General features: G+C 42.8%; 1 protein-coding gene across 3 annotated transcripts in view; it reads right to left on the bottom strand.

The window, feature by feature from the left end:
* MARCHF1 (membrane associated ring-CH-type finger 1) overlaps positions 1-20,951 on the bottom strand; it is a 134,080-nt gene that overhangs the window by 6,231 nt on the left and 106,898 nt on the right. For 2 of the 3 annotated variants that reach the window (XM_061419256.1, XM_061419254.1), the window contains exon 3: positions 8,571-8,718. In XM_061419256.1, the coding sequence (XP_061275240.1) occupies positions 8,571-8,718 (148 nt within the window). Of the gene's footprint in view, positions 1-261; positions 2,052-8,570; positions 8,719-20,951 lie in introns of those variants that run through there. The other variant, XM_061419255.1, reaches the window with a different exon arrangement.

Genomic DNA, 20,951 nt, shown 5'->3' with positions numbered 1-20,951 from the left:
TTTGCCTTGTTCTTCACTCATGTCTGTGCCAGGAGAACAGACTTGAGTCAGTGAATCTGGGCACCAGCATCTCCCGGCTGGGCAGGGGAGGGTGTAATTGTGTTCCCTGGGCCACTGGGCAGTGTCTAGAGAGGATTGTTCCACCTGGTGACACTTGAGCAGGTGAAAGGTTGTTGACTCATGCAAATACACCGGGATTCTTGGCCCCCGGAGGAGAAGAATTCAATCTGGGGCCAGAGACGAGGCTTGATCGCTCAGAGCTTTTGTGTAATAAAGTTTTATTAAAGTATAAAGGAGATAGAGAAAGCTTCTGACATAGGCATCAGAAGGGGGCAGAAAGAGTACCCGCTTGCTAGTGTTAACAATGAAGTTATATAATCCAAAGAATATCTGGAGGTTGTAAAGACCTCATCAGACCTACTCCCATAATTTACATTTTAAGATAACAATGTCCTCAGGCAAGATACATCCTTGTAAAGACCAGGTCTACTCCCATAATTAACATTTTAAGATAACAGAAGGTTGAATCCAAAGACTGTCCTTAGGCAGGATACATTATTGTTATATAATCCTAAGGAATGTGGAGAAAGAAAAAAAGTCTGCCCTTTCTTCCTCCTTGAGAATTCCAGACCCCTCTCTCCTTAGGGACCCCTAGACTCCTTATCAACCTGCCTAGGAAACGACTCTCTCACAGGTGCTGCTGACTTAGTAAGTCGAGGCCTGTAATGCTGCTCTGTCAACAGCCTGCAATGTGTAGCACAGCAAGTAGTTTACCTAGTCCCAAATGTCAGTGCTGCTGAGGCTGAGAAGCCCTGTTGCAGAAGATGATCACTTACGCTTCTTTATTTGGAAATTTGCAGGGAAGATTCAGTATACAAATTAAACATCTTGGAGTTCTTTAAATTTAGAAGGATTTTTGCTCTCAGCTGTTCCATTGAGCAGTAGTCTCCTTGTTTAGAAAAATGTTAACCACAGGCAAGCTGTAGATTAAATGTGCTTTGTCTCATTTTTAGGGAAATCCCCATGCATGACATCTCACTTTCCCTCTGATTTCTATTCACACTGAAAGTTAAAACTGCTTGGATATTTTCCCCTCTGAGCCTCTGCCCATGATATTTCTTTTCTCAGGATTTTGCTTCTCCATTTCTGTGTGTCTACCTATCCCACAAACCTGAATGGGAAATCATTTCCACCCAGAAATAGATGTGCTCACTCTTTCACGTTATTTCTTACACGTGTGGCCTGAGTCACTGACGTGAGTTATTCTCTGTGATGCCATTATCTTGACACATGCAAGATCTGCGTCTTCTTGGTCTGTGTTTTTCACACTGCCTTGCTCAGTAGACATTTCAAGGATGAATGAACATTCTAATGATCAAAGTTCTGACTTTGACAGCTGTGCCTCAATCTTTCCAATATAACCAAAAGTGACAGCCTTTCTTCCCTTGCAAGTGAAGTGGCACTATTGATGGACAGGCTGAAGAAGACTCCATTCTTGCCCCACCTCTCCTCCCAGACCCAGTGGCCAGAGTCCATGACGTGCCTGAGAGTCAGAGTCAGGAGTAACCAGCTGCCAGACCTTGGAGACCCTGACCCTGGTACTTTTCCTTCACAAGGTATCTCTGAATCTATTTCCTCTACTCAGGTCATTCTTCCTTTTTACTTTCCTGGGGAGTCAAAGCTCCCATAATTTCTCTAGACAAACTTTAGAGTACAGAGTATCCCCCACCCCAGAGCCAAAGCCATTTGAGTGCAAACCCATTATCCAGATGGCCACCTTCTTTCAGAGACAGCTGATTTTTCTCTTTGCCTTTTACTAAGTGGGCAGGATTTTTGTTTCCTTTAAAAATTATTGATATTATTGAGCAATTTTAGGATTTTATTTTTAAAAACTCATGATAAGGATATCTTAAGAGAAGATGCCAAAATGGGGCTAAATGGATTTTTTGATGTTGTTTTCATTGGTGAGATGCATTTGCTTCTTTTTATTGAGAGGCAGCACACTGTCTTCCCATTCAGTTGTGTTGGACTAGTCAGTTCTATGCTGTTTTCTGTGAAGAGGAAAGAATGTACACAGTAAGGAAGGGTGGAGGTGAAGAAGGGAAGCTCAGAGTGGACCCCTTGTGTAACCCAAAGAATTCTTTGAAGCTGGAGCATGTACTCAAAATTGTCAAGAGCACAAAGTTGACCCTACTTGCCAGTCCAGAAGAGGAATCTGGAAAATCCAGCTTCAAACAATTCAACCATCTCTTCTTTACTCTGAAGTTCAAGGATTTATGATTTATCTCTACTTCCGCCTTTGTGCTTGAGATCTTGCTTCAGGAGTTCCTAGAGACTTAGGAATCAACTCTCTGCCCATCTTGACCTCTTAAGTATTGATAGGAGATGATGCCTGGAAATTCTTGAGCAAGAATTGGAGGAGCAGATATTCTGTGAACCATCATTTTCTAAGGAAATGGGAATCTTGCCCTTCAGATAGCTTCAATCAGTTCATTTGCTTTCCATATCATCATGTCAATCTTACAAGAATGGGCAATAAACTCTCAAGTCATAAAATACACACTTGTCAAAATAACTTCTTTCACCATTTTGATAATTGCATATGTGTGACATGATACTTGAAGGCTGCAACAACATCCACGCCATCCCAAAACAATAGACATGCCAGTCGGTTTTCCAGGAAAGACTTTAGATTTGTCCTGTGATATGGCATTGAAGACTTCACAAATTAGACTTAGATGAACCAAAACGCTGCATTCTGCCTGAAAGTGCAGTGCTACCAGAACCATAGAAATCAGTACACAGTTTTGTAAAGAAACTGGTATTTGAAGAGCGAGTAAAAGCACTTCAGACAAAGAAAAGTACATTGACCATTCAGCTCATCATATGTTCTGTATCTAAGGCGAGATTTTTCTAGCAAGCCAGAGAGGGAAACTAGGAAGTCCAGGTAAAAGTAACTGTATTTACAGAGATTGAATGAAGGAATAAACATGATGGAAGAGTAAAATCTGTAATTTTTTTTTTTGCATAAAAAAATTGCCCAGATCTTCCTCACTGCATCTTCCAATGAGGCAGGATCAGAAGACAGGTTGGGTTGGAGGGCATTTACCCTCAGGAACCTAAGACTAGAGTTCTTCCACCAACAGGATCACTGCCACCGACTGTCTCTTTCATCTCCTTTACAGTCACCATTTCCTTATTTTCACTCTCAGAAGCCCCCCTTTTCCTGGCTAAGAAACAACCAGATTCCAAATAACCCATACTCATATTCAATTTCTTTACAAATCAGATCTTACTAAGATTTCCTTTATTATGGTTAATGGCTTCACAAAGGGTGTTTCCTTCAAGAACGAAGGGATTTTGCACAGGGAAATAGCCCATTTCACATATTTACAGTCTTCTCCTTAACTAGTTTTAATGGTAATATTGACTGTGAATAAACATGGATGATACATGTGCAGTATTTGTATAAACACTTTGTTTCAATTTATCTGATAATTTATCAATTATCAATGAGCAAGGTCAAGCTCATTATATTTTTGAGAAACAAATCCTAGAAAGAAACATTGGAGGATAGTCAGTCCAACTTAGTCAACAAATGAGAAAAAGTAAGCTTTAGAGTGATTATTTTATTCATGATAACTAGTCCATGACCAAGTCAGAAGTAGACTGTGGCGGGCCTTCCAATCATTAGCCCAAGTAGGCGTTTACCACTTTGAGGTCATTAACAAAACAGCATGTATAGTTCTGTTAAAAAGGTATGTTTAAACAACAGTGCCGAAAAGGAAAATATTATACGGATGGCAGGGAAGTGATTTTTAAGATGCTCTCAAAGCAGATGTTAACAGCCAGCAGGGAGGTGCAGTCCAACCCTGGATGTTCTTGGAGGCTTGTGAGGGAGTCAGATGTAAACAAAATCAATTTGCTACACTACTCCCTCATTTCTATGCATTTAAATGGTCCTGGAGCAGCCTTAACTCTCCACCTACAGTCTCTTTCATAGATAACGTGAATTGCTTCATTTTCTTGGCCTTATTTTTGTGATTTGTTTTCAGCACACAGATAGTAGTACCCTGAAGCATTCTTCTAGAATATGTAAAGATAAGGCAGGGGGAGTAATTGTTCCCCCAAATTAGAGTTGACAACATGGATAATTTAGGATATTAAAGTTTCAAGTACCATGTATTTTTGTTTTTGCCTTTTTCATCACAGGAAATAGAAAGAGAGGAATCTGGAGCATGATGCATATTTAAGCTAAAAGGACAGTCACTCAACATACAAAAGACTTTTTCCTGATAGTCTTGTTATTACAGCTCAGAAGATGTTGCTGTTTTATATTCAACTTCCATTCTGGTTAAAGAAAGGCAATTTGTTCTTCTTCAAAGGTTTTTGAAGGTTTTCAAGATGGATTTTAAGTATTTTGACTTTTAAATTATGCAGTTTTTTCCCCCAAAACTTTAAAAGCCAGTTCAGGATCAGTTCTCACAGTTCCAAAGCCAAAGGAAGATTAATAACAACTCACAAAGATGTCTACACCACCTGATAATGTGCACTTTGGGAAGTCAGGCGTTACATACAATTTGAACGCAAATACAGAAAGCCTTTTACAAAAAAAAAAAAAAAACCAAAAACTTTTACAAAAGTCCCCTCAGTCCCACTTGAAATTACTGTCCCTCTAGCTAGTGACTCTGTAGGAATAACTACGGAGTCTGGTTCATGATAAAGATCTTGCTTCCTAATTCAAAAAATCTGAACACCAAAGATAAAAGCTATCTCATTTTCACTTGCTTTTAAGAAACTGAAAATAATGTTTACAAGTATATGGTAGACAACTGACCTTATATACCATGTGTATAAATATTGATAGATACAGGTGTTGGAAAGCTGATCTTTGATTACCATGCAGCATTTTCTGTTGGGAAATAATGGCTGATAACCCTGGGTGATAGTCCACTGGAGACTGTGGGATGAAATCCTGCATCTACCCAGAACTGAGAAAAGGAAAAAATATTTTGCAGAAAAAGTCTAAAGAAAAGAAAAAAAGTAGAAAAGCTTGTATACAAAGAATTCACCCTCCTACATTGACTGGCTCCCTTGCTGGTCTCCAGATACAGCGCTCAGCACCTGGGCTGTGCTGGTGAGCAAGACAGACATGGCCTGACCCGGTCAAAACTCAGACTATTAAAAGCGCAATCACAACAGGGTGTGGGAAGTCTCCTGGGGGCAGAGTTTCTCAGCCTGACTGCACAAGAGGATCACGTAAGGGCTAATTATGTGTAAACCTCTGGGAATAGAGCTCGACGCTTTGTGGTGGTGCAGATGGTGCACAGGTGATTCGATGGGCAGCCAGGCTGGGGTGGTACAGGATGCGCAGGAGCACGTGTTCCCCATGCTCAGAGAGCACACACCTTGCTGGGCTCCACCCTCAGAATCTCTGAGTCACAGGCCCGGGGTGGGGAGAGGCAGGAGTCTGCCTTTCTAACAAGCACTCAGGTGACGTTCATGCTGTGGGCTTGGGGACCACATTTTGAGAGTTGCTGAGGTAGTAGCAGTTATTCTATCTCAGGGAGCTGATCTGGGTTTCTGGGAGGGAGTGAAATTTAAGGACAAGGAAGTGTGTGATGACACATGAGCATGAGAATTGGTGTGCAGGGTGGACACGAAAAGCTGGGAGGAAATGTGTCCCCAAGACAGAGGAGCAGAGCAGGGTCTGGGAGCAGGTCTGGGGGTGAACCAGTGTTCAGCAAGGCTGGCTTCATCCAGGCCATGGGGTCAGCATAGCTCCTTCCCAGAATCCAGGGTGTGTTTTGAGAATCATGGATAAACAGGGACAGAATGTGGTCAGATTTATGTTTTGAACTTGCTGTGATTATGTTTCTGGACATGTATTGAAGGTGGGCAAACTAGAGAAAGTCTTGCAAGAAGCAGTTGCAGTCTTCGAGTAAAAGAGATGCTACTACATGGGTGGTAGCAGTGAGGAGGGAGAGAAACCAACAGATTTCAGAGGCTTGTGGGGCAGACTAAATAAATAGGACTTGGTGATTGATGTAAACTGGAAGTGAAGGGGAGACGGCAATGAAAGCTGGGTTGCATTTTGTTAGTGAGGGTTAGCAGTGTCTTTTGGAGAAGGCGATGGCACCCCACTCCAGTACTCTTGCCTGGAAAATCCCATGGGTGGAGGAGCCTTGTGGGCTGCAGTCCATGGGGTCGCACAGAGTCGGACACGACTGAAGTGACTTAGCAGCAGCAGCAGCAGTGTCTTTACCATAGTGGTCAGAGTGGGAAGTGGTGGAAGGGTTAGGAGTTTGGACACACTAGTCTGGGTGCCTGGGAGACCTTTAAATGGATAAGTCGGGAGGCAGGCAGATGTCTGGTTGGAGATTAGGGGAAGGGCATTACCAGCGTAGAAACAACATCTGGGGACAAAAGGACACCCAGGAGGACTCAAGAGGGACAAAAACAGGAGACATGGGTCACGGGAAATAAACAAACACTATCCGCTCACATGTGTCAGAAGTGGGATTGAATAAATGAGTTAAGAGAGAATTTCTGAGCAATCTGCATGTGGATGACATGAGAGTCATCCTGTTCATCTCCTTCCCCTTCCTTGTGGCCTGGGGACCCCAGGGGGAGCCCCACAGGCTGTGACAGTGGACCCTGAGTCAGACTTCAGGCCAGCTTCTGTCCAGCTGCAGGTCTGCTCTGGCCCACGAGGAAGCCCTCCGTCCCTGAGGCCGGGGGCTGGGGAAGGCGAGGTGGTGCAGGGACGGAGCGCGCCTCTGTTCTAGCACACACACACACAACTGCAAGGTCTGCAGCACCGCCAGTGCCAGCAACCATGGAGGACATGGGCTTAAATAAATTTTCTCTGAGGGGAGCGATGGGGAGAAAGGATAGTTAGGGAGTTTGGGAAAGTCACATACACACTGCTATATTTAAAATGGATAACCAACAAGGACTCATTGTATATCACAGGGAACTCTGTTCAGTGTTTCGTGGCACCCTGGGTGGGAGGGGAATTGGGGGGAGAATGGATACATGTATATGTATGGCTGAGTATCTTTTCTGTCCACCTGAAACTATCACAACATTGTTAATCATCTATATATTCCCAATATAAAATTAAAAGTTCAAAGAAATGTCTGAAGCTTCCCAGGTGGCCCTAGTGGTAAAGAAGCTGCCTTCCAATGCAGGAAGCATAAAAGACTTCCATGTCTGGTTTGGGAAGATCTCCTGGAGGAGGAAATGGCAACCCACTCCAATATTCTTGCCTGGAGAGTCCCATGAGCAGAGGAGCCTGGTGGGTTATGGTCCATGGGGTCACAAAGAGTCAGTCACAACTGAAGTGACAGCACACACAAAAAAATGTCTACTCTGACTTAGTAGAGATATGATAGATATTTTAAAGTCCATCATATCTGAAACAATACAGCTCTAAACAACGTAGTTTAATATAAATTGTATACACATGAGTTAACACTGATGTACAAAATACCACCCCCCATTTGTCCTCTGACCCAGCATGTCCCTGCCCGCCCCCTGCCCTGCCAATTCCCTGCAGCACACACACTCTGGCTACACACCCCACCTCCTGGGGGCTCTGGGGTCCTGGTCCTTTCGATCTCAGCCCTGTTCTGATGAGAAGCAGCACCAGGAGCACAAGAAGGGGACTCCTTTTCCCCTTTGGCCCAGACAGAGAAACACAGAAGAAAGAAACTCTCCGTTTAAAGATTCTTTTCCTCCTTCCTTCCTACTCCTACTGCCTCTCATCTTTTTCTCTGTCACTTCTTTTTTTGAAGGAGGCGCAAACTTACAGCGCTATCATCTGAACACCATCTCCTTCCAAATTCACCCCTGGTTTTACATATGATATACATATCTCCCCCTGGAGGAGGCTGGGGAGCATCCCTCAGTCTTTTACCAGCTATGATTTAGGCTACCGGCTAAAGCCAGCAGAGCCTGTTGAGAAACAGAACTGGGTCCCTTCACAGGTGAAGATAAGCAAGTTATTTCTGCTCCTGTTTTGAACGACCTAACCATTTAAAATGTTAGACTATGCTGCAATGATTTTAAAACATCTTTCCTCAGACTTGATATCATCCTTCACTATCAAACTTAGTGTGGTAAAAATGTCAAACTGTGGTGTTAACCCACTCTATAAGATTATAGTGTGCTAATTAATGGGCTGTAACACAGTCTCTACTAACTGCCCTCTTATTCGTGTGTTACAAGAAGCCATGAATAGATTGAATTAAATAAAAGGAAAAACATTCTATTTTTACAGTTGTTTGTCTTTTCACACGGGGCAGAATCTGATCTTTATCAGCTCCTGAATAGCTTAAAGTGGTGTGTGGCATCTATGGATTTCTCCCCTGGTAAGGTGGACTTGATAAATCTTACTTTGGTCAGTGCTTTACGGTCAGAGTATTCATCAGTTAGGGAGCTGGAGGAGACTCAGCTGCCGGTACAGGTGCTGCTATGCACAGGTGCTCTGGGAAACAGCTCCACTGCACACACTTGGGTGATGTCCCAGGATTCAAGCCAGAAAGAGAAAGGAGACAAACTCTTACCGTTATCATTACCCTGCTTGATCTCCTCTGCCGTCCGATCTATCAGCACATACAAGGACCAGACCACGCAGGTGATGGCAATGACGTGGAAAGTGACAGAGCAGAAGATTTTCCTCCTTTCGCTTGTGGTCATCTGCAATTTCTCCCACTGCAATCACAAACCAATTACACACAATTGAATCTCCAACCAGGAAATTTTGCTCCCCATTTATATCCCAGGCCTAGGTCATGAATGGAGAGAAACCATTACATAGTTGCCATTTTAGATGACACTAAAATATTCAAACAAATCTTCATGTTTGGAAAGATCTACAATCATAAACTGTGGAGTTATAACTTAAAAAGTACATAGTAAAACAAAAACAAAAATATTTTCCTATTCTCCAAATAAGTAGTTCCTTGTAGTTTCCTTTTCTGTAACAGGAAGGGGACAATTTTAATATTATACGATTTTCAAAAACATTTCAGCTCAAGTTCCTATATTACTTTTCTGTGGCCCTAGGTTATAAGCAGTCATACATAGTCTCCCCTTAGATAGTACATACCCTGACACAGTGTTGCACTCTCTTTTTTAAATTGGAGTATAGTTGCTTTACAATGTTGTTAGTTTCTGCTGCACAAGGAAGTGCATCAGTTGTATATATACATGGATCGCCTTCCTCTGGGACCTCTCTCCCCCTTCCGTGTCTCATCCCACCCCTGTGGGTCATCATGGAGCCCTGACTTGAGCTCCCTGTGGTGCATAGCAGCTCCCCACTAGCTGTTTGACACACGGTAGCGTATGTGCTAGTTCCAATCTCCCAATCCACCCCACCCTGCCACCATGCCCACAGCTCCAGTCTGTGCGTCTGGGTCTCCATTCCTGCCCTGCATGTGGGCTCATCTGTTCCCTTCTTCTAGATTCCACATATACCCCAATATTCACTGTAGCACTGTTTACAATATCCAGGATATGGAAGCAAGCTAAATGTCCACAGACAAATTAATGGATAAAAAAGATGTGGTACATCTATACAATGAAATATTACTCAGCCATAACAGGGAACTAAATTGGGTCATTTGGACCTAGAGTCATTTGGGTCATTTGGACCTAACATGGACCTAGAGTCTGTTATACAAAGGGAAGTAAGTTAGAAAGAGAAAAGCAAATATCATATATTAATGCATGTGAATGTTGCATTCTTAAGTGTGTAAATTTACCAAGTATTTGAATGGCTGAATTTTATCTATGAGAGAGTCAACATCTGTCACAACTCTCCTCCTAGAAGACAAATTTTATCCTCCAAGCAATGGAAGAAAGTCAGCTGCAGCCCCTTTCAGCACAGTCTTGCTTTTCTGCTGCCACCATTGTCACAGTTGCTGTCCCTGAGGCGCACCCCTCAGAAAGTCGAGGGCCGTTTCTTAGTCAGTGAGAGGGGGAGGGCTGCCACTTTTATAGCAGGAAGGAAGTCAAGGCGTATATGAAGGAACACGTCCATGATTTATTTTGAAGTAACAGGCCATCAGATGACATTTTTACTATCAAACAACATTTAATGCCTTGACAGTTACAGTATCACTTCATTACCATGTTAGGATTTGATCTTTACTTTTCTTCACATATTTCTACAGGAAAATCAAACCATTATGATCTTATTAGACCATGATTTTTTATTTTATTTTATTTATTTTTTAGCAACTCATGATTGTTTGCATTGTTTTTTAAAAAATTGAAGTATAGTTGATTTACATTGTTGTGTTAGATATAAGCAAACTAATTCAGATATATATATATGCATAATATTATATATATTATATTTAATATATATTCTTTTTCAGATTCTTCCTATTATAGGTTATTATGAAATATTGAGTATAGTTCCCTGTGCTATACAGTAAGTCCTTGTTGATTATTTATTGTATATATAGTAGTGTGTATATATTACTCCAAAACTCCTAATTTATTCTCGCCTCCTCTTTCCTCTTTGGTAACTATAAAATTAATTTCTATGTCTATGAGTCTATTTCTGTTTTGTAAATAGGTTCATTTGTATCATTTTTTAGATACTACATATAAGTGATATCATATGGTATTTATCTTTCTCTGACTTCACTTAGTATGATAACTCTAGTTCCATTTATGTTACTGCAAATGGCATTATTACATTCTTTTTATGGCTGAGCAGTATTCCATGTATACAGAATATTTCCATATATATATGTATATATATATTTATGTCACATCTTTATTCATCTCTCTGTTGATGGGCATTTAGGTTGTTTTCATATCTTGGCTATTGCAAATAGTGCTGCTATGAATCCTTACATTTTTTATTTATTATGCTCTTCCTAAAGCAGAATCCTTAGACCTTCACAGTCACACTCCTTGCCCGGCCCACCTTGCATGTCATAAAGCCCCATAAAGCCCTGAATCTGCCACCAGCTCTGAGACACGAGTGAGCCTCAGTCTCTCCAGGCCCAGGTGACTCATCCCCCTCAGAGGCAGAGAGGGGTGGGGAGACACGATCCTCTCCTTTTCCTTTACGAACAGACTAAGCCCGCGAGGGCTGGCACCATGCTACGTAGGTAAAGCTGCTTTCCCACCTTCCTGGCAGAGGTGACATGGACTGTTTCCTATGAGTGAGAGGTGAGTGGCTATCTACTGGGATGCTGAGTTTTTGCCCTCCTGACACAGGAATTGCCCCTTTCTCCTACATTTTCTTTTCTTTGCTGCCTGGAATTCCCAATTAATGATAGAAGTCCTAATAGTCATTTTGCAACCTTGAGAAAAACTCTTGAGAATTAGAGAGACCTCAGCCCATCAGCCACAGCTCACCTCTGGCTGCCACGCATATGTGAGGGAAATAAAGTCCTGTCGGAGCCACTACTTCTCAGGATCCTGCTCCTCACTGTCAAGTGCAATTCCTGACAGAAGCAAATGAAACCTCCTGACTTCCCTTCCGGTCTCTGAACATCAATGTCATATGACCATATGTTTGTGACCACATGGACTGTAGCCTGCCAGGCTCCTCTGTCCATGGGATTTTCCAGGCAAGAATACTGGAGTGAGTTGCCATTTCCTTCTCTAGGGGAATCTTCCCAAGCCAGGGACTGAACCAAAGTCTTCTGCATCTCAGGCAGATTCTTTACCACTCAGCCAGCTGGTTAGCCCATTGCTCTCTTACTGGCCAGTTAGTCATCACAGCGTTTCCCATTCAGGGTCTGTTAGAGCCAGTTAACCTAATCTTGGACTCCTCATCAAACTATATTTTCTTTATTATTCTAAGTAAGTAATGGAGAAATCTTAGTAATGAAACTAGGGGAAATCTAAATGCTTCAATCTATCTATAGAATCTATTTTTAATTAATCAGCATTGAAATGAGAAGATTTCCGGTCTTTTTATCATAACTTCACATCACAGGTGTGAAAGATTGTTTTTGAAATTTCATTGTTTTATTTTATTGATTTATTGTGATATTAATTTATATACTGTGTGATTATGGACTAGAACGTTATTCATTTGGGAACAGCATTTCGTGATTTAATAACTATTTCTTGGATTACCTCAGTATTTAATATAAAAAGATAAGAAGTGCGGGATGGTGCACAAGGGCAGCTTTATATGTTCAAATTTCCTTAAATGTTTCAAGTGTTCCAATACCTTCAGTAACAAAATATTCATAACAAATCAACCTTCCGTTGCAAAGTTGGCTTTGAGTGGGGGGTGGAGGGAAACGCTTAAAAAGTGGGTCTTTTTTTAATCTAAGGAGCGTTTTGATGAAGTGGTTGAAAAGCATTCTTCAAAACTAATCAGCCTCAATAGAAAAACATCAGAGGGCTGACACGTATAAACCAAACTCCTTTTAGTTCTAGACAATAGTAGCTCTGAAGCTGTCACTTCCTAATCTCAGCAGCGTTTTAAGGAGAAGTGGAGTGTAAAAGGACCATCAAACGTTGCTATTATATTTTCCTTTATAAATCCTCACAGCGACCACCCAGGAATTCTCCAGACAGCACACGACTAAACGCGATACCACGGCGCCCTCTTCCTGACGGTCACGTCACTGCATGCGGTACCCAGCTCAAGGCATCAACAGAAATTTAATCCATTTCATGAAATGTTCATCCATCCACATCTTTGAATTTTCAAGTATATATATTTGGACTGAATACGTTTTGCAAGCCGCCACAGTGAGAAGTGGATCAAGAAGGCAAGGACAGAAATCTTATGTTAACAAACTTGTCAGGAAAGGGCAAATACTAATTTATTATTTAAGAAGCTGAAATTCAATACCAGTTCACAAAAGATTTGACAGCAGAGGGCTAATATGCACAAATGCACATAGCATCAGAGCTCCCCCTCCCAATTTAATAAGATTTGTGTGTTTATGCCCACAGATCACATGTCCAGTGTGGGACCCACGTCCCCGCCCCACCCTAGAAGATTAAGAGGCCTCCTCTGGGTGCTCAGTTTTAAGGAGACACGTCTCTCCAGGGGGTCTCAGGGGAGCTGGTGGAAGTGACCAGAAACAGACGGGAGGGGAGCCCGCATATTCTCTCAAGTGCCCAGGGCTCTTTCCCGGCAAGTCCCTGCTCTCCTGGGTCCATGCACTTTACTTCACCTGCAAAACCAGCTGCGCAGTCTTAGCGCCTCAGACCTCGCTTCCCTTTATAGGATCCCTGGGTCTCTGGCACCTGTTTTACTGTCCTTAGCCGTTGGTCCCTTATCCAGAGCCTTCAACGACAGAAAGAATTGAACAGAACTCCTTTATTCAACGTAGAAATACACAATTAGATTATTCTGAAAAGATTTCCAAATTGGAGTCTAAATTGATGCAGACACGGTTTCTGTAAAATTTTCCGTTTGTTTTAGCGACATGAAACCGAGCGTTTTCTAATTTAAATTACTTGTATTTTCATTCTGTCCTAACATATAAATTAAACACACACACACACACACACACACACACACACACACACACACACACACACTGCCTAATAAGAATGTTTTTAAAAATTTTGCACCAGTGAAAAATAAGGGCAGCTTATTTGTATGATATCTACATACACGAGATGGGGGCTACTTTACTAAGTCCATTTTTTTTTTTTTCTTCCTTGACACAGCCCTGTGCTTTTTTCAAGTTTCCTAAGGGCAATAGGAGCCAGAATTTCAGCGTCTATGTCATGATAAAGCAAAAGCCACCACCAGAGGGCGTGGGCCCCCCAAGTTCCTGGTTCCAAGGTGATTTTCCAGGGTCCCCAGAGATTCCAGAGTCCCCACCAGCTGCTGGCAGGCTCTTCTCGGTTATTTCAGCAACCCAGACTAAGTGCAAAGGCACATTTTAGCTCTTTAAAAATTTCCGACCTTGCTTATCCTGTTATGGTGAAGTTTTACCACACCCGAATGAAAATAATATTTGGAACAGCAGGTTTAGTTTGTTACATTATCTACACGCCCAGTTGGCCTCCCTCCTGGCTCAGTGGTAGGTAAACAATCTGCCTGCCAATGCAGGAGATGCGAGTTCAATCCCTGGTCAGGAAGATCCCTTGGAAAGGAAATGGCAATCAACTTCAGTATTCTTGTCTGGCAAATCCCTTGGATAGAGGTGCCTGGCAGACTACAGTCCATGGGGTCGCAAAAGAGTCAGACCCAACTTAGCAACCAAGCACCACCACCACCAACAGCACACCCAGTGTGACACATTGTGCCTGACAGTCTGCAACTCGGAGGAAGTCTGGGGCTAAAAGACTGACCAATTCCAGGAAGCCCCCTTGGTCTAGGACAGTGGTTCTTTTTTTTTTTTTAATTTTTAGTTGTTTTTTAAAAATTGAAGTATAGTTGATTTACAATGTTAATATCTGTTATATAGCAAAGTGATTCAGTTATGCACACATATATATATATTCTTTTAAAAATATTCTTTTCTATTATGGTTTATCATAGGCTATTGAATATGGTTCTTGGTGCTATATAGTAGGACCTTCTTCTTCATCCAGGGGCCAGTGGTTTTTAAAGAGATTCTTCAGGCACATCACCATCAGCATGGAACTTGGTCACTGCTACATTAATCAAAGGAGGCCCTTTGGCTGAGGTGGTTCAGTGCTCCAGTGCCCAAGTAAACTAACCAGAATCTAAGCCTCTAAATGCCTCAAAGTTGGAAAATAGAAACTTAAGGATGACTAATCCCAATCAGCAAGCTTGGCTTTAACCATGAGGCAGTCCCTAGTCTTCTTGCTCGGCTTCTGCACTCTCTTCTGCAGCTCCTGTGGGTGGCGTCTCCTAACCACTTCCTGTGTGGTGCTGCCCAATTCAAATGAAATTTTGTTCAAATGAATTCTTAAAACTTTAAATAAGCTTCAGTTTATCTTTTACTATTAGAAATGAAATATTTGCAGTTGGTGTTTCACCTGGCCTTCAGGTGATTCTGCGATTGTGGATTTCATTCTGTTTGCCCTCTAATGGAGAAGGATAAGAGGCTTATGGAAGCTTCCTGATGGGAGAGATTGACTGAGGGGGAAACTGGGTCTCCTTCTGATGGGCAGGGCCATTCTCAGTAAATCTTTAATCCAATTTTCTGTTGATGGGTGGAGCTGTGTTCTCTCCCCATTGTTTGATCTGAGACCAAACTATGGGGGAGGTAATGAAGGTAATGGCGATCTCCTTCCAAAGGTCCTGTGCATGCACTGCTATACTCAGTGCCCCCGACCCTGCAGCAGTCTACAGGGAACCCACACCCGCTCCAGAGACTCCTGGACACTCTTCAGTTTCTTGTGGGGTCACTGTTCCTTGGGGTCACTGACCTGGAAAAGATCAGTTTCCATTCCAATCCCAAAGGGCAATGGCAAAGAATGTTCAAACTAGTGCACAATTGCACTCATCTCACATGCTAGCAAAGTAATGCTCAAAATTCTCGAAGCCAGGCTTCAACAGTATGTGAACTCTGAACTTCCAGATGTTCAAGCTGAATTTAGAAGGCAGAGGAACTAGAGATCAAATTGCCAACATCCGTTGGATCATAGGCAAGAGAATTCCAGAAAAACATCTGCTTCTGCTTTATTGATTATGCCAAAGCCTTTGACTGTGTGGATCACAATTAACTGTGGAAAATTCTTCAAGAGATGTGAATACCAGACCACCTGACCTGTCTCCTGAGAAATCTGTATGCAGGTCAAGAAACAACCATTAGAACTGGACACAGAACAACAGACTGGTTCCAAATTGGGAAAAGAGTACGTCAAGGCTGTATTATTGTCACTCTGCTTATTTAACTTATATGCAGAGTACCTCATGAGAAATGCTGGGCTGGATGAAACACAAACTGGAATTAAGATTGCTGGGAGAAATATAAATAACCTCAGATACGCAGATGACACCACTCTTATGGCAGAAAGTGAAGAACTGACTCATTGGAAAAGACCATGATGCTGGGAAAGATTGAAGGCAGGAGAAGAAAGGGATGACAGATGAGATGGTTGGATGGCATCACTGACTCAATGGACATGGATTTGAGCAAGCTCCAGGAGTTGGTGATGGACAGGGAAGCCTGGTGTGCTGCAGTCCATGGGATCACAAAGAGTCAGACATGACTGAGTGACTCAACTGATTGATCTTTCATGCATGGTCCTGAGAGAGTCAATTCCTAGGTAGGTTGATAAGAAGTCCAGCATTCCTGAGAAGGAGAAAGGGGTCCGGAGCTCTTGATAAGGAGAAAGGGGTCTGGGGCTCTCAAGGAGAAAAGGACAAACGTTCTTTACTACATTACTTTGTCTTATTCAATATAACAATGTATCTTGCTCGAGGATGTGTTTCTCAACAAGAACCTTCTGAGTAATCCTGTCATCTTAAAATGCATATTATGGAAGTGGGTCTGGTAAGATCTTTCTATTGTTCATCCTAATCTTGTTAATTTAAAATGTATGATGTGGGAGTGGGTCTGAAAAAGTATATAAGGCCTTGATAAGACTAGCTAGAAAGATGATGCTTTGAAAGTGCTGCACTCAATATGCCAGCAAATTTGGAAAACTCAGCAGTGGCCACAGGACTGGAAAAGGTCAGTTTTCATTCCAATGCCAAAGAAAGGCAATGCCAAAGAATGCTCAAACTACAGCACAATTGCACTCATCTAACATGCTAGTAAAATAATGCTCAAAATTCTCCAAGCCAGGCTTCAGCAATATGTGAACCGTGAACTTCCTAATGTTCAAGCTGGTTTTAGAAAAGGCAGAGGAACCAGAGATCAAATTGCCAACATCCGCTGGATCATAGAAAAAGCAAGAGAGTTCCAGAAAAACATCTATTTCTGCTTTATTGACTATGCCAAAGCCTTTGACTGTGTGGATCACAATAAACTGTGGAAAATTCTTCAAGAGATGGGAATACCAGACCGCCTGATCTGCCTCTTGATAAATTTGTATGCAGGTCAGGAAGCAATAGTTAGAACTGGACATGGAACAACAGACTGGTTCCAAATAGGAAAAGGAGTATGTCAAGGCTGTATATTGTCACTCTGTTTATTTAACTTATATGCAGAGTACATCATGAGAAACACTGGACTGGAAGAAACACAACCTGGAATCAAGATTGCTGGGAGAAATATCAATAACCTCAGATATGCAGATGACACCACCCTTATGGCAGAAAGTGAAGAGGAACTAAAAAGCCTCTTGATGAAAGTGAAAGTGGAGAGTGAAAAAGTTGGCTTAAAGCTCAAGATTCAGAAAATGAAGATCATGGCATCCGGTCCCACCACTTCATGGGAAATAGATGGGGAAACGTGGAAACAGTGTCAGACTTTATTTTTCTGGGCTCCAAAATCACTACAGATGGTGACTGCAGCCATGAAATTAAAAGACGCTTACTCCTTGGAAGGAAAGTTATGACCAACCTAGATAGCATATTCAAAAGCAGAGACATTACTTTGCCAACAAACGTTCGTCTAGTCAAGGCCATGATTTTTCCTGTGGTCATGTATGGATGTGAGAGTTGACTGTGAAGAAGGCTGAGCACCAAAGAATTGATGCTTTTGAACTGTGGTGTTGGAGAAGACTCTTGAGAGTCCCTTGGACTGCAAGGAGATCCAACCAGTCCATTCTGAAGGAGATCAGCCCTGGGATTTCTTTGGAATGAATGATGCTGAAGCTGAAACTCCAGTACTTTGGCCACCTCATGCAAAGAGTTGACTCATTGGCAAAGACTCTGATGCTGGGAGGGATTGGGGGCAGGAGGAGAAGGGGAAAACAGAGGATGAGATGGCTGGATGGCATCGCTGACTCGATGGACGTGAGTCTGGGTGAATTCCGGGAGTTGGTGATGGACAGGGAGGCCTGGCGTGCTGTGATTCATGGGGTCGCAAAGAGTCAGACACGACTGAGCAACTGATCTGATCTGATCTGAAGACTAGCTAGGAGGGCATTCTCTGTCCCCCTTCTAATGTCTGTGTCAGAACTTTTCTCTGTCCCTTTAATAAAACTCTGCTACACAAGAGCTCTTGAATGACCAAACCTGGTCCCTGGTCCCAAAGCTAAATCTTCTTCTGAGATCATGAGTCTGACATGGTTCATTGTAAACTATCATCTTGGGGGCTCATCCGGGATCCTCAGGACAACGTAAGATCACTCAGAACTCTAGCCTCTCTGCTTTCTCAGTATTCATGTTTTCTGCTTTACTTTACTAACTCCACGGTGTGCTTGTGTGAATGAATGACACATCCTGTGCAAAGCATGTGATGAGCCCTGCTTTGTGGTTTTGCAGTGCCTTGAAATGACTGAAGGCAGCCTCAAAAGGGGCGCCTTGTCAGGGCTTTATACCGACCTGCCAATGCCAAGAGACACCCAGTGTCCCTGCGAGGGGAGCAGCCAGAGACGGGCAAAGTGTGTGGACCGAACTTTCCCTTCAGTCCTGGTCACTTTTTCCAGGTCTCTTTGACCATTTTGTAATTGCCTAGGGAATTAGAACTACTAACCTAATCAGTTGGATCATAGACTTTCAAGGGTCTTGTGATCCATGCTGTTACTGTGTGCTTTTACTTAGACTCCCTGTATGTAGCACTTAGTCTTGCTAGACTAGGCAAACCGTTCTAGAAAGTTATAGGATCACGTTTGGGAGTGACACAGAACTCTAGTTCCAGGAATGTCTCTCAGGCTAGAAGTCACTCTCTTGACTGCCTGCCTCAGGAGCCAGTGACCTGAAAGTGAGTCTCTGTCATAGCTGTGCCTCTGATCTATGTGGGTAGGAGCATTGCTGGTGACCATGAGGTTTTTGAAGACACAGATCAGGAATTGCGGGATCTGGTCAGATTGGAAGTACAATGGGCTTCTTCCTTTGGTAGTGCTAGCTCTTAGCAGGCCAGAGAAGGCTCTCTGATGGCTTCTGTCTCAACTCCTTAGATATTTCTTTTGCAAAGCTGTAGAAATGAACTTGAACGATTGGCCCTAGTTTCTTGAGGAAAAAATCACTTTCTTCGCTGGCCAACCATCCACACCTCTTTTGCTATCACATATACTGGTGTGGTGACACTCAGAAGGGACATCTGGGTCGTTGTTCATCCTCTTATGACTCACCGCTTCTACAGCAGTCAGGACTGTACTCAGGAATGTGCACGGGCACATGAAAGATGGACGCTCCCCCTGGTAGTACTAGCTTGGGAGGCATTCCAAAAAGCTACTCTGCTCCACCCTGAGTGGTATCAGAGGAAAAGGGTAAATCAAACAAAGGTGTTGGTGGTAAGGAACTAAATCAATCTGAGGTGCCATCAGGTCTGTCCCTGGTGCATCTCCACCCCACCTCAGTGGTGGAACCGGGAGGGATGAATGAGTATGGCGCCTCCATTGGTAAGGGACAGACTAAGTCTGACCAGGGAAGGAAAGCTTTGGTGGAGAGTCTGTCTACATCCCCACCTAGAGTAGGGAGGGACACTTCAGGTGGAAAAAAGCCACAGCTGTGGATGCCATTTTTTTCTCTTACAGATGGGAGCTAGCAGTTCCAAAGCCACTCTTTTAATATATATTTTTAAAAAAAATTCTGGGACAAGTTTGATCCCTAGAGTTTAAAATGCATTCCTGAACTTCTTCTGTGATACAGAATGGCAACAGTATCCTTTGGAAGACAGGGAATGCTGATCTGTTGAAGGATCTCAATTATTACTGTTTTACAACTAGACTGGGTCTGTAGAAAATAAAGGAAATGGATAGAAGTGCCTTTTGAATTGTTATTTATCTCTCTGTGAGACATGCCAGACTTATGTCCTGAGGGTACAGATATGGGTGTGAAAGCTTCCGCTCCCTGCTGTTCTCTAACTTTACCTCTTCATTTGGCATCCCAACTGAACAGGCTGAGACTCAGGGCACCCTTCTAGGAGGGGTTGCCTCAGTCTCGGTAGAATTTCACACAGTCCCAGTTGCAGTCGAGACTATTTAGAGGATCCAAAAAGTACATAGAAGACTTTACAGGACTAACTTTACCTTATGACCTTACTTGGTCAAAAACTCCTGTTTTGGGGGAAGCTACTACTTTTGGAGATGAATGACCTGAACGTGAGACAAGGGGAAAGAGGGAACACAAAATAGCCCTCCTTCCTACTGGGAACCAAGTGGTTCCAATAACAGAGCCGCTTTGCTGGATGTATTCTTGAAGAACTTAAGCAAGCACACACTAAGGCTTTAGACTATGCTAAGTTGGTTGATATAGAACAGGGAGATAAGGAAACTCCTGGTAAATTCCTAGATAGACTATGGGAGGCTCTCCACAAGTTTACTGATTTTGATCTTGAAAGTGCAGAAGCAAGAATAATCTTAAAAGATAGATTTCTCACTCAATCAGCTCCAGATATCTGCCATAAATTACAAAAACAGGTGTTTGGACCAAACCAGTCTTTAGAAAAAGTGTTACCGCTGGCTCAGATGGTATATTATGGTAGAGAATATAAGAAGCAAAATAAGAGGCTAAAAAGAACCAGGCAAAAGACTGAATCCCCAATAATGTCTGTTAGATCTGCTCTGAAACAGCCTGAGAAAAATGTCTAGAGGAACCCAGGTGAAAAGGGATGGACTTATTATTACTGTGGAAAGGAGAGGCATCTCAAGGGGGATTGCCCGCAGGCATCTAAGCCACCCCTGGCTCCATGTGCAGTCTGCAAAGGACCCCACTGGAGAAGAGACTGCCCTCCAAGGTGTAGGCCCCTGAGGTCAGACTCTCAAGACAATCAGGACTGAAGGTGACTGGGGGTCCTGACACAAGCTCCCTTTCTAATTACACCTGAGGAAACCCGGATATTAATAACTGTGGGGCGTCAATCAGTCGATTTCTTTTGGACACTGGGGCAACTTTCGCTGTGCTCACTGAAGGCCCTGGCCTGCTTTCCTCCTGATCTACTACCATAATGGGATTGTCTGGATGAGCCAAA

This window comes from Bos javanicus, chromosome 6 (genome assembly GCF_032452875.1).
Source record: "Bos javanicus breed banteng chromosome 6, ARS-OSU_banteng_1.0, whole genome shotgun sequence".
NCBI classification, from domain to species: domain Eukaryota; kingdom Metazoa; phylum Chordata; class Mammalia; order Artiodactyla; family Bovidae; genus Bos; species Bos javanicus.
Note: the sequence above shows the minus strand (reverse complement) of the source record. Positions and strands in the feature narration are given on the sequence as shown.